Raw genomic sequence first — 12955 nt, forward strand, 5'->3', positions numbered from 1 at the left:
CAGGCTCAAGAGACCATGGCGAAACATTTACTGCTTCTGGTAATGAATGCTGGGGGAGAAAATGTCCTAATTACTGAAATAAAGTTTATCTTTAAGAATCACAGATCTGAGAAATTAGAGACTCTGAAGGAACCTGGATATAGTGTTGTTCTTTTCCAACCATGGAGATACGGATGATCCAGGCCAAAAAGGGCAGAAGCAGGCAGAGCTCTGGGAGTATAAGGCTAGCCTGGACTACAGAGTAAATTCCAGGATAGCCAGAGATACACAGAAAAACCTTGTCTTAAAAAACAGAAAGAAGAAGAAACAAACAAAACAAAACTGTTCATGATATAAATAAGATATTTTAAACTGCGTTGACTTGGAATATCAGTCTACTGCAATACAATAGGAACGTCAAATTCAATTTTGTAGGTAGTTTATAGTTTTGTTAGTATTTTATAGTTAGTACAACAAAATGTACTTTTGTATATTGCTAGTTGGTGTTCTGTCCTTCAAGTTTTGGCTAAATGATAAACATAATAAACAAATCATAGAGAACAATCTTGGAAAACAAGTATGGCTGTTCTGTTTCTACTCCAGGAAACAGAATTGTCAGTAAGGTTAGTAACTAAGGCAGTTAGTTCAAATCATCTGTAAATCTTTAGGCCCTGCAAGGTTGCATGCCTGGCCAGAAGCCAATCTAACTAGTTTGTGGGAAACTATGGGCAGAATCTTGGTGCCTTTGTTCTTGCTGGTTATGCAGGGAGCTTGGTTTGATTTGGAAACAATTACTGTCTGTCTCAGTTTAGAGGGCAAATCAAAGAGGCTAGCCTGGCTCTAATGCCTTCAGGGTTACACTCAGAATCCTTTTGGGGAATGATCTTGCTTGTTAATGTGAAGAAACATAATTTTAACAAAGGGGACTTGGGAATCGCTAGGCAACAGGAGATGAAGGGTGGGGATGGCTTGGCTGGTCATGTAAATCTGACCTCTGAAAACCATTCATAGCCCAAATATCCCTATACTTAATCCTGCCTTTCCTTGGAGTTACCAGGGCATATGACAGAATTAAATAAACAAGATTACATACAGAAGTCCCTGGTGAGGCCCTTTTATACACAGATAAAAATATAAACCGCACTAGCATTTCTTGAGAAATGCCTTGGAGGTTTAATAAACCATTTCCTGGGCTGAATTTCGAGACAATCAGATGATGAGGGTTCTGACCCAATGAACAGTTTTCACTATTGGGAAGTAGAATTCTGGAAGGTGGGGCCTGGTTGGAGATGGGCCCCTATGGCAGTGACCATGGAGTTATACCGTATCCATCCTGTTGTGACTTTACGTTTCTTCCCATCCCCCAAGGTATAAGGCACTCGGGCTGCCATAACTTCACACCACATGCTCCTGCCACCATGGACTACAGACCAAGGTCTAAACAGCTAAATACAGTCCTAAGGGATACAGGAAATACTCCTGGTATTTCCCACTTCACCTACTTTGCCTTAGTAATGTGTCCCTTTGGCACAGTCATAAGTAAGTAAATAAATGACTAACAATGCTCAGTCACTTCTGCCCACCTTCCACCTCCATTTCACAGGCTTTACAAGAGGGAGATATATGCCTATTTTCCTCAAGAAGAAATGAAGTGCTCTACCTCATAGTAGCTCCTCCCACAGCAGAGGGCAGAGCCATGGCTCCCTTGGGATGAAAAAGAGATGGTTTCAATGCTTCTGTGAACACTTAACCACAAACCTGGACAGTATCTAGAAGCCCAGAAGAAACCCACAAACCACTGCCTGCCATGCTCCTACCAGTTCTATTAGAGAAGACAACATACTGAGCCTTAGACAAGGCTGCATCAAAAAATGTCACCCATGCTGTCCATACCACAGAGCAGCTTGCTTTCCCTGGTCATATGCTGGGCTCCTCGGGTCATTTAAGACTCAAGGGGGTCCAAGTCATAGTAATCCCAGGGAGGGTTGAGAAGCAGAGGCAGGGTGTTCCCATTCTCGTCAAGTTCTGATGAAGTTGGCTATGGCTACTCACAACACTAGATCAATTGTCAGCTAAATCAAAAGTTCAGTGCATTTTCCAAAGAAACAGAAACAAAATAGGGAGAACAAAGAATAGGGAGAAGGCAGGAATTCTACTAGTTCAATGTCAAAAAAATTATGAATTTAAAAAAAAATATACATCTCAGCAGGAGCATGACAAAATATTTTGGCAAGTTTCTTGGATTAGGGCCCACAAAATCAAGCAAACAAGTAGCTACTCTAGACCAATATTCTTCACTTAATGAGAATTTCTCACCTAAGCAGTTATTGAATATATCAGCTCTACAGCTGACGAGGCCCCTATGGTTCAGGATTCAGGCACACAATGGGACACAGCATTCCGTGTCCCGGGTCTGATAAAGACCTCACCTCAAAGAGTTGTGGATTCTGCACAACGGGTAGAAATCAAGCAAGGGGAAGAGTGTAAAATTTACAGAAAAATTAATATCTATCAATTACCATTAGAGAAGCAATTCTCAATAGTAAGAAGCATTTGGGGTGGGGTGAAGGGAAAAGAAACAAGTTTAAACAGACCTTCATGTCAAAACAGTTTTCAAAAATTAGAATCAAATCTGTAGACCAAGAAGCATTTGGTTATTTACACTGACTTTTCATGAATAAGAATTCTCTTTTTAGCTTCTAAACAACTGGAATCGTCACTTTAGCGCGTCACAGTTTACTTAAACAGCACCTACAGGTTTGAACTAAATCTCCAAGTTACTGACTCATAGACTGGTGACTCAATTATACTAAGTTAAAGACTCCAGAAAAAAAAATTATAACTATGAAAAAAGACAGGTAATTCTCTTTAAAAATGTCACTAAACACCCCATGCCATGTTGAATAGCCCTCAATGCTGGAGAGAGCAACACCCTACCCAGCACGTTTCCTGGGGGGACTTCCTCCAGATCTTCCAGCTCCCTTCCCATCAGAAGATACAGGTTCTCCAGAGTACAGCACGCCATGTGGGGCACAGGAGGGAGGTCCTCTAGTGGAGCTGAGAACCCTTGTGGAACCTGACAGAGAAAAATGGTGGAAACCAAGTGAGAAAGCAGGTGAGGCTCTACACACCCTCAAGTGAGGAAGCAGGCAAGGCTCTACAGCACCCTCAAATGTTTACTGAGCAGCAAGACACTACAGTGACCTTTGCCTCTTCCCCAAATGCTCAAAGCTAAAATGTTAATTTCAAAGAATTTTGATAAGAAAGGAGTTGCATTTGATGAGTAAATTCTGAAATACTAAAATCTCTCAAATACTTAAAATATGTCTGAATCCCCACCAATACACTTTAAGGATAAGAAATCCTCCTGTGTCCAGGTAGCTCCTCCTCCCATTTTGCTGGTCCAGAGTCCATTGCTAATATGTCTGAGCATTATGCCATACAGCAGTTCTCACGCCAATACCATGCTTCTATTTCAACATTCATTGTTACTATATAATTTAAAATTATTGGGATCTTCTGATAAAGTTCTGAAAGCATTCAGTAAGAACTGTGCTATTGCCCTGAAACTCATGAAAAAAAACCATTAAAAATGCCATGATGAAGCTGAGCATCTGCTAAGTAGCTATGACACATTGTTAATCGGAAAGGGAACAAACATATGTTGAAATACTAAGAACTGATGAGGAGAGAGAGCACACAAGCAGAAAAATATACACAAGAATGGTAGATTTATGAGCCCCCCTAGGTACTCATTCTTAAAGAGACACTGTCATGAATGCCCTACAGGACCTGAAGACTGAAAGAAAACTAACACACGATCATCTCATCAGATGCTGAAAAAGCCTTTGACAAAATCCAACATCCCTTCATGATAAAGGTCTTGGAGAGATGGGGGATACAAGGCACATACCTAAACATAATAAGGGCAACATACAGCAAGCATACAGCCAACATGAAATGGAGAGAAACTTAGAGCAATTTCACTAAAATCATGAACAAGACAAGGCTGTCTACTCTCTCCATATGTATTCAATATAGTACTTGAATTTCTAGGCAGATTAATAAGACAACCAAAGGAGATCAAGGGCATACGAATTGGAAAGGAAGAAGTCAAAGGATTGCTATTCGCAGATGATATGATAGTATACATTGTCAACTTCAAAAATTCTACCAGAAAACTCCTATAGCTGATAAATACATTCAGCAAAGTGGCTGGATACAAGAAAATCAATATGATAAATGGGCAGAGAAAGAAATTAGGAAAACAACACCCTTCACAATAGCCACAGATAATATAAAATACCTTGATGTAACTCTAATCAAGCAAGTGAGAAGGAAATACAAGATATCAGAAGTTGGAAAGATCTCCCATGCTCATGAATCAGTAGGATTAATATAGTGAAAATGGCCATCTGACCAAAAGCAATCCACAGATTCAATGCAATCCCCATCAAAATTCTAACACAATTCTTTACAGACCTTGAAAGAACAATTTTCAACCTCACATGAAAACATAAAACCCTGGATAGCTGAAACAAACCTGCACATAAAAGTACCCCTGGAGGCATCACCATCCTGACCTCAAGCTGTGCTATAGAGCAACAGTGACAAAAACTGCTTGTAAAAATAGACAGGTTGATCAATGAGACGGAATCAAAACCCAGATGTAAATCAACACACCTATGAACACCTGATTTTTGACAATAAAGCTAAAATTATACAACGGGGGGAAAAAGCATCTTCAACAAATTTTCTAACCTATCTGGATATTAGCGTGTAGAAGAATACAAATAGATTCTCATTTATCACCCTGCACAACACTCAAGTTCAAGTGGATCAAAGACCTCGACATAAAACCAGACACCCTGAGCTGAGAGATGAGAAAGTGGGGAAGAACCTTGAATGAATGTGGCACAGAAGAGAACAACATCAATAGCACAGGTACTAATAAGACCATCAATTATAATAAACAGGACCTCATGAAATCGAAAAGCTTCTGTAAGATAAAGAACACTGTCAATAGAACAAAACGGCAGCCTACAGATTCGAAAAGATCTTCACCACCTCTGACAGAGGCCTAATATCTAAAATACATATAAAGAACTCAAGAAGACACCAAAACCCCCAAATAATCCAATTAAAAATGGGGTACAGATCCAAACAGAGAACTCTAATAGAAGAATCTCAAATGGCCAGTAAGCACGTAAAGAAATGTTCAACGTCCTTAGCCATCAGAGAAATAAGATAAAAAAATTCAAGTTACAACTCATGCTAGAGAGAATGTGAAACAAGAGGAAAACTCCTCCATTGATGGTGGGACTGTAAACTTATACAGCCATTTTGGAAATCAATATGGTTGTTTCTCAGAAAATTAGGAATCAATTTATCTTAAGAACCAGATATACCATTCCTAGGAATATACCCAAAGGACACTCTATTCTACCATAAGGATGCTTGTTCAAGTATGCTCACAGCAGTTTTATTAGTAGTAAATAGTCAGAAACTAGAAATAACCTAGATATCCCTCAACCAAAGAATGGGTAAATAAAACATAATACATTTATACAAAGGATCATTACCCAGCTGTTAAAAAATAACATGAAATTTTCAGACAAATGGATGGAACTAGATTTAAAAAAATCATCCTGAGTGAGGTAACCCAGACCCAGAAAGACAAACATTGTATGTACTCATTTATAAGGGGATATTAGTTGTAAAGTAACCATGCTACAAATCCACAGACACAGCCAGGCTAAGTAACAAGGAGGGCTCAAAGGGACACATGAATCTCCCTGGGAAGGGGAAACAGATAGAGTTTGTGGGTGGACTGGGGGCAGGTGGAGACAGAACAGGAGGGATCAGGCAGGGGAGGATGGAGAGAGAGTACTGGGTCAGTTGAGAGTATGTGACTCTCAATGACAAGCACAAAGCTATTTACTAAGTTCCAGCAGATATGGTGGTTACAACACTTTTAGCCTCTCACAGTCTACACACACCAAGTCCTGTGCTTTGCCCCACAGCCTAGCAAGGCCTGCCTACCCATCATGCAGCACTAAAGAGAACAGATGTCTAACAGTAGAAACTGAGGGGGAGCTTTCTTCAGTTGAACTCTCCATCCCCTATCTGCATCTAAAAGGCACTGTCCTGGTCGCCCACAGATAAGCTCCTCCCATGAGGCTTCTGCACCCGAAGGTCATGTCACTCACTGTCGAGCTGCTTCTTGCTGGTCCTGCCAGGCCTTCTGGTGTCTTTCTCATCTCATGTTTAGTTCCAATGTCTGTCTTGTGTTCCCAGGTAATTCTGGCCTACGGACTCTTTTTGGCCCTGGCTCAGCCATGTCTATCTGCTCTCAGACCGGCCTGAACAGACTCCAGGCAATGCAGGCTGCACCTATCTATCACCTGCTTGCTCACTGTAGCTTTTGTCTGAGTTACTGAGATCTTGGCTCTGTAAACTTGTGAAGATTAACTATAATAGCACATCTACTTCTTCCCTCCAGCCCTAAGTGACAACTACCTTGTTGATATGCAAAAACGGCTAGAAAAGCTGTTCACCTGCTATTGGCTCACCAATGCTATTAAGGGAGCCATTTATGTATACAAATGTTACCAAAGGCAATGCAATAGGTGACACAGGAATTGGGGTGTCCTTTACCCATTCGCCACCTCACCAGTGCAGTCTGAAAGTTAGCATATCCTCAAAATAATGCCCACACAGTTTACTCCTAACTCTTACCCGCTGTAAAAAATCAACAGGGCTGTACTTAGGTCCCAAGACGAAAATTTTCTTTCCTCTTCGAGCTACACCACTGAACACACGAGCAAATGCAATGAAGGCCTCTTGGCTGCTCTCTTCCTGGGGTGCAGGTTGACGGCTTACACTTGTCATATCTGGTTCCTCACCTGCCAGGTACAAAAAGACAGTCAGTGCCATGAATGCTCACTTCAGCCCAGGAACTGTTCCTATGTACACAAGAAATAGTAAACATGAATATTTCGTCTGAGAATAGAAACAATGTTGATAAAAACTGTGACAAAGTTAAAATACAAAGGACAATGTACCAAGATAAGCAAAAATGTCAAATACTTTCTACCAAGACCTTTTAGAAATGCTATACCTCTTGGCTCATCTTCCTGGGGACTTGTTTCAAGGGCACCTCCATCCTGGGTGGGTCCCTGGGGTGCTTGCCCCTGCGCTGCTGCAAGCTTCTCTGCATGCCTTTGTCTTGCACGTTCGCGTCTCTGGGCCATTTCTTCTTGAGTGAGAGGCCTACAGGATGTCACCAATATGTTATGATGGGGCAGCACCAAGCACCTCTCAGCTCTCATTTGAAAACAAGTGCTCATCTGGCTGCAGAAGTGATGATCAGTACCAGTATCCCATGGAGGCCTCTCCAAGTTCTCTCCAGCAAAAGCTATAGGGGAGAAGGCTCCAGCTACATCGCCAGTGGCTTGGAGTTTATGACCTGGTACACAAGTGCCCACGGCCCCAAGCACCACTAAGTGCAGTTCCACACAACCTTTCACAGCTTCAGGGTTTCTTGTGGTAGAAGCCCACAAGGAGAAGGGAGAGAATGGCTAGTAGGCACCAAGACTCAAAACACCCTGGAAAGTATGCAAAAGGCCACTGTATGAAGTGAGGTTTTCTTTTGAGTTCAAAAGTATGTCTTCATGGAACGTTCACAAGGAGGGCTGCAATGTCAGGCTGAGAACTCGCAACTCAGCAGCACTAAGTGTAAGCGACCAGCCACTGTTAGATAGAGGAGATATTCCAATAGGAAAGAATGAGCGCTTGCCAGGGGGCAGCCTGAGTAGAGGGAGGGGCCGTTAACAATAATGGAATAATGCTTTTTTCCTTCATTAAGAAGTACTCATTTATATTAGGACACAGAGAAGGTACTTAGGACTTTATACTGAAGAGTTTTATAAAAGGTAAGGTAGAGACTGGGCATTTGATTAGGAGTCTCAGTTTGGAAAGAAGGAACCAGGCAAGTGAAGGGTCCCCAGGAGTAGTTTCCCTTTAGAGCAGGCACTCACATGAACACCCCCACGTGACCCCCTTGTATTTTCAACCCCGACACAGAGTGGTACCAACCCTTGCCCTGGAGCTGGTAGAATATGGCACATTCGCTGCTGTGCTGGGCTGAACACCCAGCTGGGATAACTCAAGCCTGGGCTTGAGCTACAGCAGCAGAAGCTGCACCACACTGTCTGGTCTCAGCACTGCCTCCTCCCACACTGCCTCCTGCCTTGGACATTGCAATTTCTATTTCACTCTGTAAAGCAGACCTTGACGCCAGCCTCAGCCCCATCTCCACACTGCCTTGCCTCCTTCCTCTTTCTCACTGGAGGCTACACGGATAGGCCCTGTGCACAGATAGGTGCTGGGCACAGCACTGTTTCCCCGTCTTCTAAGGAGCCACATGTCCCTGGAGCTAACGATGCCCTAACTCAGCCGTTCACTGCTGTGCTCTTCAGGCACCTGCGGCTAGATGGGAACTAGGCTACCTGTCTTCAACAGCAGGTGTCCAGACCCAGGACCTGGGCCTCTTAGTCACACCCGGCTCACTCCAGGCAGTCAAAATGAGAGGCCTTGGAGCACTGGAGGAAGACTGACCATCCCTGCAGGAAACAGCTCCTCTTCATGGGGACCTCTAAAAGCCTGTAAATACAGGATGCACCCTGCTTCCTCACAACGGTGAGCTACGGCTGCTGCTCTGCCCTCTGCAGCAGTGTCTGATTTGTCCACTTCCTGCCTCTTTCTTTGGCATCAAAAATAAGCATATCGTCCACTTCTGCTCTTCTGTCCCAAGCTACACACTTCCTCTGCAAGTTTATTTGATTCAGTCTTTTGCTAAAAGAATGCCCAAGAGTGAAATCTGTGATTGGAGGTACACATGTGTAATCCCAGTGACCAGTGCCAGGGAAAGGAAGACAGAGGACTTCAGTCTACGTGCCAAGCTCCAGATCAGTGAGCGACCTGTCTTTAAAACAAAAACAAGGTGGACAGCCTCCAAAGAACGCCACTGATAAAGGCTGAATGGATGGATAAGCACACACACACACACACACACACACACACACACACACACACACACCCCTGAAAGTATGAATTAAAATACAAATGCAGAATACAATATTCACTGCTGTTATCACTTTAGAGTACAGCGAGAGAAATAACACAGGAGTCTGGAGAGAACTGCTCTCCCTAAGGGGCTCATCCCTGGTCTGTCTACCATGCTAACCACTGCACATGTGTTACAGCGCATAACCATCACAGCAGTTAAAGAAGGCACACTGTACACCACAACTTCACACACAGGAAACAGACTTAGGAAGCTTACGAAAGTTGACCCAAAGTTAAACGGATACTATATGAGCCATAATTCAAGTGCAATTTGTTGGGTCCAACCTCCACAGTCACTATCTTCCAGTTGGTAAAAATTAAAAATTACCATCTTAAGAAAAAGGACTTTTAATTTAAGCTTTGGTTAAAAAAGAAGTATGAGTTTATTAAATCCTAAAGCCCAAGTTCACGACATGGCACAGCATCACCGTTTAAGCTGATATAGGTTGTGTTCCATACTCTTGGAACTCAGTAGACTTGAGGCAGGAGGACTGCCAGTTTGAGGCTAGGGGTTGTTTGCTTGTTTGTTTGTTTGGCCAGCTTATTACAAGCCAGGGTCATGTGCGAAGAGGAAACCCCAAGTCTCTGGAGCATTTATTTTCCTGATTGTAACTGACGGGGAAGGTCCCAGCTCACTGTGGACAGTGCCACCCCTGGGCAGGTGGTCTTGGCTTGAATAAGAAAGGCTAAAGCAAGCAGTGAGGAACAAGCCGGTGAGCAGAGTAACACCATGGTATTCACCTTAGTTTCTGTGTCCAGGTTCCTACCATGAGTCCATGCCCCGACTCCTTCCATAATGAACGGTGACACAGACATATAAGCCAAGTAACTCTTTCCTCCTTCAGCTGCTCGGTCACAGTGCTTATCAGAGCAGCAGAGAGGAAACTAAGACACCTGAGCTATAAGATTATTTTTTTCTAGAATAAGCAAGCAAGTAAGTAAGTAAATGCAAACCAGACAAGATAATAAGCATTTATAGCGATCAGTTAGTATAAAACGAATCAATGCCTGCTATTTAGTTACCACTGATTAATGGCCACCGTGCCCTGCATGTTACAGGCATTGGGATGCTAGGAGGGAAACAAAGTGGGCGAAGGGAAATCCACGGGAGTTACTGTCAGACACCCAGTATCTATTCAGAACAAAGAGGAATTGTTTGTATGAAAGGAGGGCTCTGTGGAGTAGGACACAGCTGTAGGTGGTGAGTTAGCTGGGTTGTAGATAACCAACCACGTCCTGAACAGAGGGCAGCAGCTACCAACAGGGGAGACTGCTGTGCTGGCACATGGACGAGGAAGGAAAAGAGGCAGCTGAGGAAGTCCATCTGGCTTCAGGCTGTCATGGAGAATGGCCATGCTCCGGCTCTGATGCTGGTGGGAGAAACAGGTTGGCAGAGAAGCTTGCTGCAGTCAGTACAGAGGACAACCACGTTACAAGGTAGCACACATCGGAGAGCAGGTGGCCCACAGAAAAAAGGTTATCTGTCTGATGCGGCATCTAGCTACTAAAAGCTGGTTCTCAAGGAGGACTCAGAGCCACGAAAAGACCAGGGACACCAGTGCAGGCCTTCCTGGAAAAGTCCAATTTCTAATGAACCACCATTCAGAACAGCAAAAGCAAAGGCAGAGCATATACAAGGGGACAACGGCTCGAGCTGCCTGCTTGGAGTTAGTGGGGTGCTGACAAGTTGTAGGGTGCTGGAAGGCAGGTTCTACGGAGTGCTGTGGAAGAAGACATAGGCTTTGAAGCCAGGCAGCTGCATTCGAGCTCCCGTGCAGCTCCTCTGCTGTGTGTCAGGTCTCTTCCCTAAGGTTTAATCCAGTTCTACTTCCCTTTCAAATAGAACTGAAACAAGAGCTGCTGCTGGACTCAGGGGCACTGGGCGGTGTGCAGGAGCATCCTAAGAGCTCAATGAACTGACACCAACTGCCAGCTCCATGGTGGCAGAGTTAAAGCCAGGCCTGCAACGTGCTTTTACCAAGTCTGTGCCTCAGGGATGAAGAGACAGACAGCAGAACACAAGAGACGCCCCTGTACAGAATATAGAGGCATCATCTACAACCAAGGAGGAAGCTGAGAAACGAGGGCAAAGCATCCGGCATCCAGAGGTGCGCGGCGTGCCTTTCTTCATTTGATCCTCACCATCTATCATTATTTAGTGTATCCTAATCTACACCAAAGGAAGAGACTCTTCTGCTGGCTCCGGCTTAGTAATCTCCTATGGCAGAGATGAGAATGAGATGAGATCACCCCCAATGGCAGATGTCCTCATTCAAAGACACTACAAAATATACGAAAAACATCAGCCAGAAGACAGACAGGAAAAAGGTCGGGATGGTGACTTAACTCGGGAGTATCTGAAAACACTGTATGGTATAAAATGAGTATTAACGTGGAGTTAGAGGACAAAGTAAATCAGTAAAATGATTTTACAGAGAACTGATTGCTCCACCAAAATCCATGAATATGTGAAAACTATTAAAGAAAAATACTCATTGGAGACAAACCGTAGTACAGGCAGAGTTGCCAATATTATCTATAAAAAGATGAAGGATGAGTCACAGAGGGATTTTAAGTGGTAAATAATGGATCTGAGGCCTGGGGAGTATGTCTTTCAATTCTTCAGCATTCTCTAGTGTCTGAGATACTTTCCGTGGCCACACATCGACTCTGCCGGGACATCTGGAAACTGCCACTGTATGGGGCATCGAAATCTCACCTGGCAAGGGTCACATACACAGTCACAGACCGATTCTGACCATTCACTCATCACTTCCTGGTCCTTAGCTTCCTCCTCTGCCCACTCACTGCCCACACTTTTCCTCCTTTGGGGAGTCATTCATCCTTCCTCCACATTCATTTACTCTTTCATTTCTCTTCAGAACAGCAATGCTGGAAGATTCTTATGTTCAAATCACTGTGAGAAAGCTAAAACAAAACAAAACGACCCAAAACCAAAGCACATACACAGTCTTTCTTTTAAAGAATAAGCAGAGTTCTATTGAGAAGGAAAAAAAAAAAAAGACTCTAAGATGAGGTACAGCATGAAGGACAGGACTTTGTGGACGAAACGGCACAAGTATCAGAGAAAGAGAACAATCTACTGAAGCCCATGGGTTATGACTGGACAGACTCAGTCCACAGTGATCCCCCAGATTCAGTCACTTTTTCTCCATTAATCTCCATATACTCTGTTAACCATGTCATGCAAAAAGAAAAACTCTATTCAGGCATAAAAAAGCAATAAACACAAATACACATCAAAATGGGATAATGACAGTGGTTCAGGCCCTAATATCAGGAATTGATAAATGGGACCTCATGAAACTGGAAAGAAAAGGACAGAGTCAATGAGATAAATCGGCAACCTACAGACTGGGAAAAAATCTTCACTAACCCCACATCTGACAGAGGGCTAATATCCAAAATATATAAAGAACTCAATAAGCTAACCTCCAAAAAAACCAAACAACCCAACCAAAAAATGGAGTATAGAGCTAAATAGAGAATTCACAACAGAAATCACGAATGGCTGAGAAGCACCTAAAGAAATGTTCAGCATCTTTAGTCATCAGGGAAATGCAAATCAAAACAACCCTGAGATTCCACCTCACACCAATCAGAATGGGTAAGATCAAAAACTCAGGTGACAGCATATGTTGGTGAGGATGTGGAGAAAGAGGAACACTCCTCCATTGCTGCTGGGATTGCAGACTGGTACAATCACTCTGGAAATCAGTCTGGTGGTTCCTCAGAAAATTGGAAATAGACATACCTAAAGACACAGCTATACCACTCTTGGGAATATACCCAAAAGATGCCTCACCATGCCACAGGGACATGTGTT

The 12955-nt window shown here is 43.3% G+C and overlaps 1 protein-coding gene across 1 annotated transcript in view; it reads right to left on the bottom strand.

Annotated features, from left to right (window-relative positions):
- Efl1 (elongation factor like GTPase 1) overlaps window positions 1–12955 on the bottom strand; it is a 122478-nt gene that overhangs the window by 71206 nt on the left and 38317 nt on the right. Inside the window, exons 13-15 of the mRNA XM_032893298.1 lie at window positions 7100–7251; window positions 6718–6884; window positions 2917–3055 (exon numbers count right to left, since the gene is read on the bottom strand). Coding sequence (XP_032749189.1) covers window positions 2917–3055; window positions 6718–6884; window positions 7100–7251 — 458 coding nt within the window. The remainder of the gene's footprint in view (window positions 1–2916; window positions 3056–6717; window positions 6885–7099; window positions 7252–12955) is intronic.

This window comes from Rattus rattus, chromosome 2, assembly GCF_011064425.1.
Source record: "Rattus rattus isolate New Zealand chromosome 2, Rrattus_CSIRO_v1, whole genome shotgun sequence".
Lineage (NCBI taxonomy): Eukaryota > Metazoa > Chordata > Mammalia > Rodentia > Muridae > Rattus > Rattus rattus.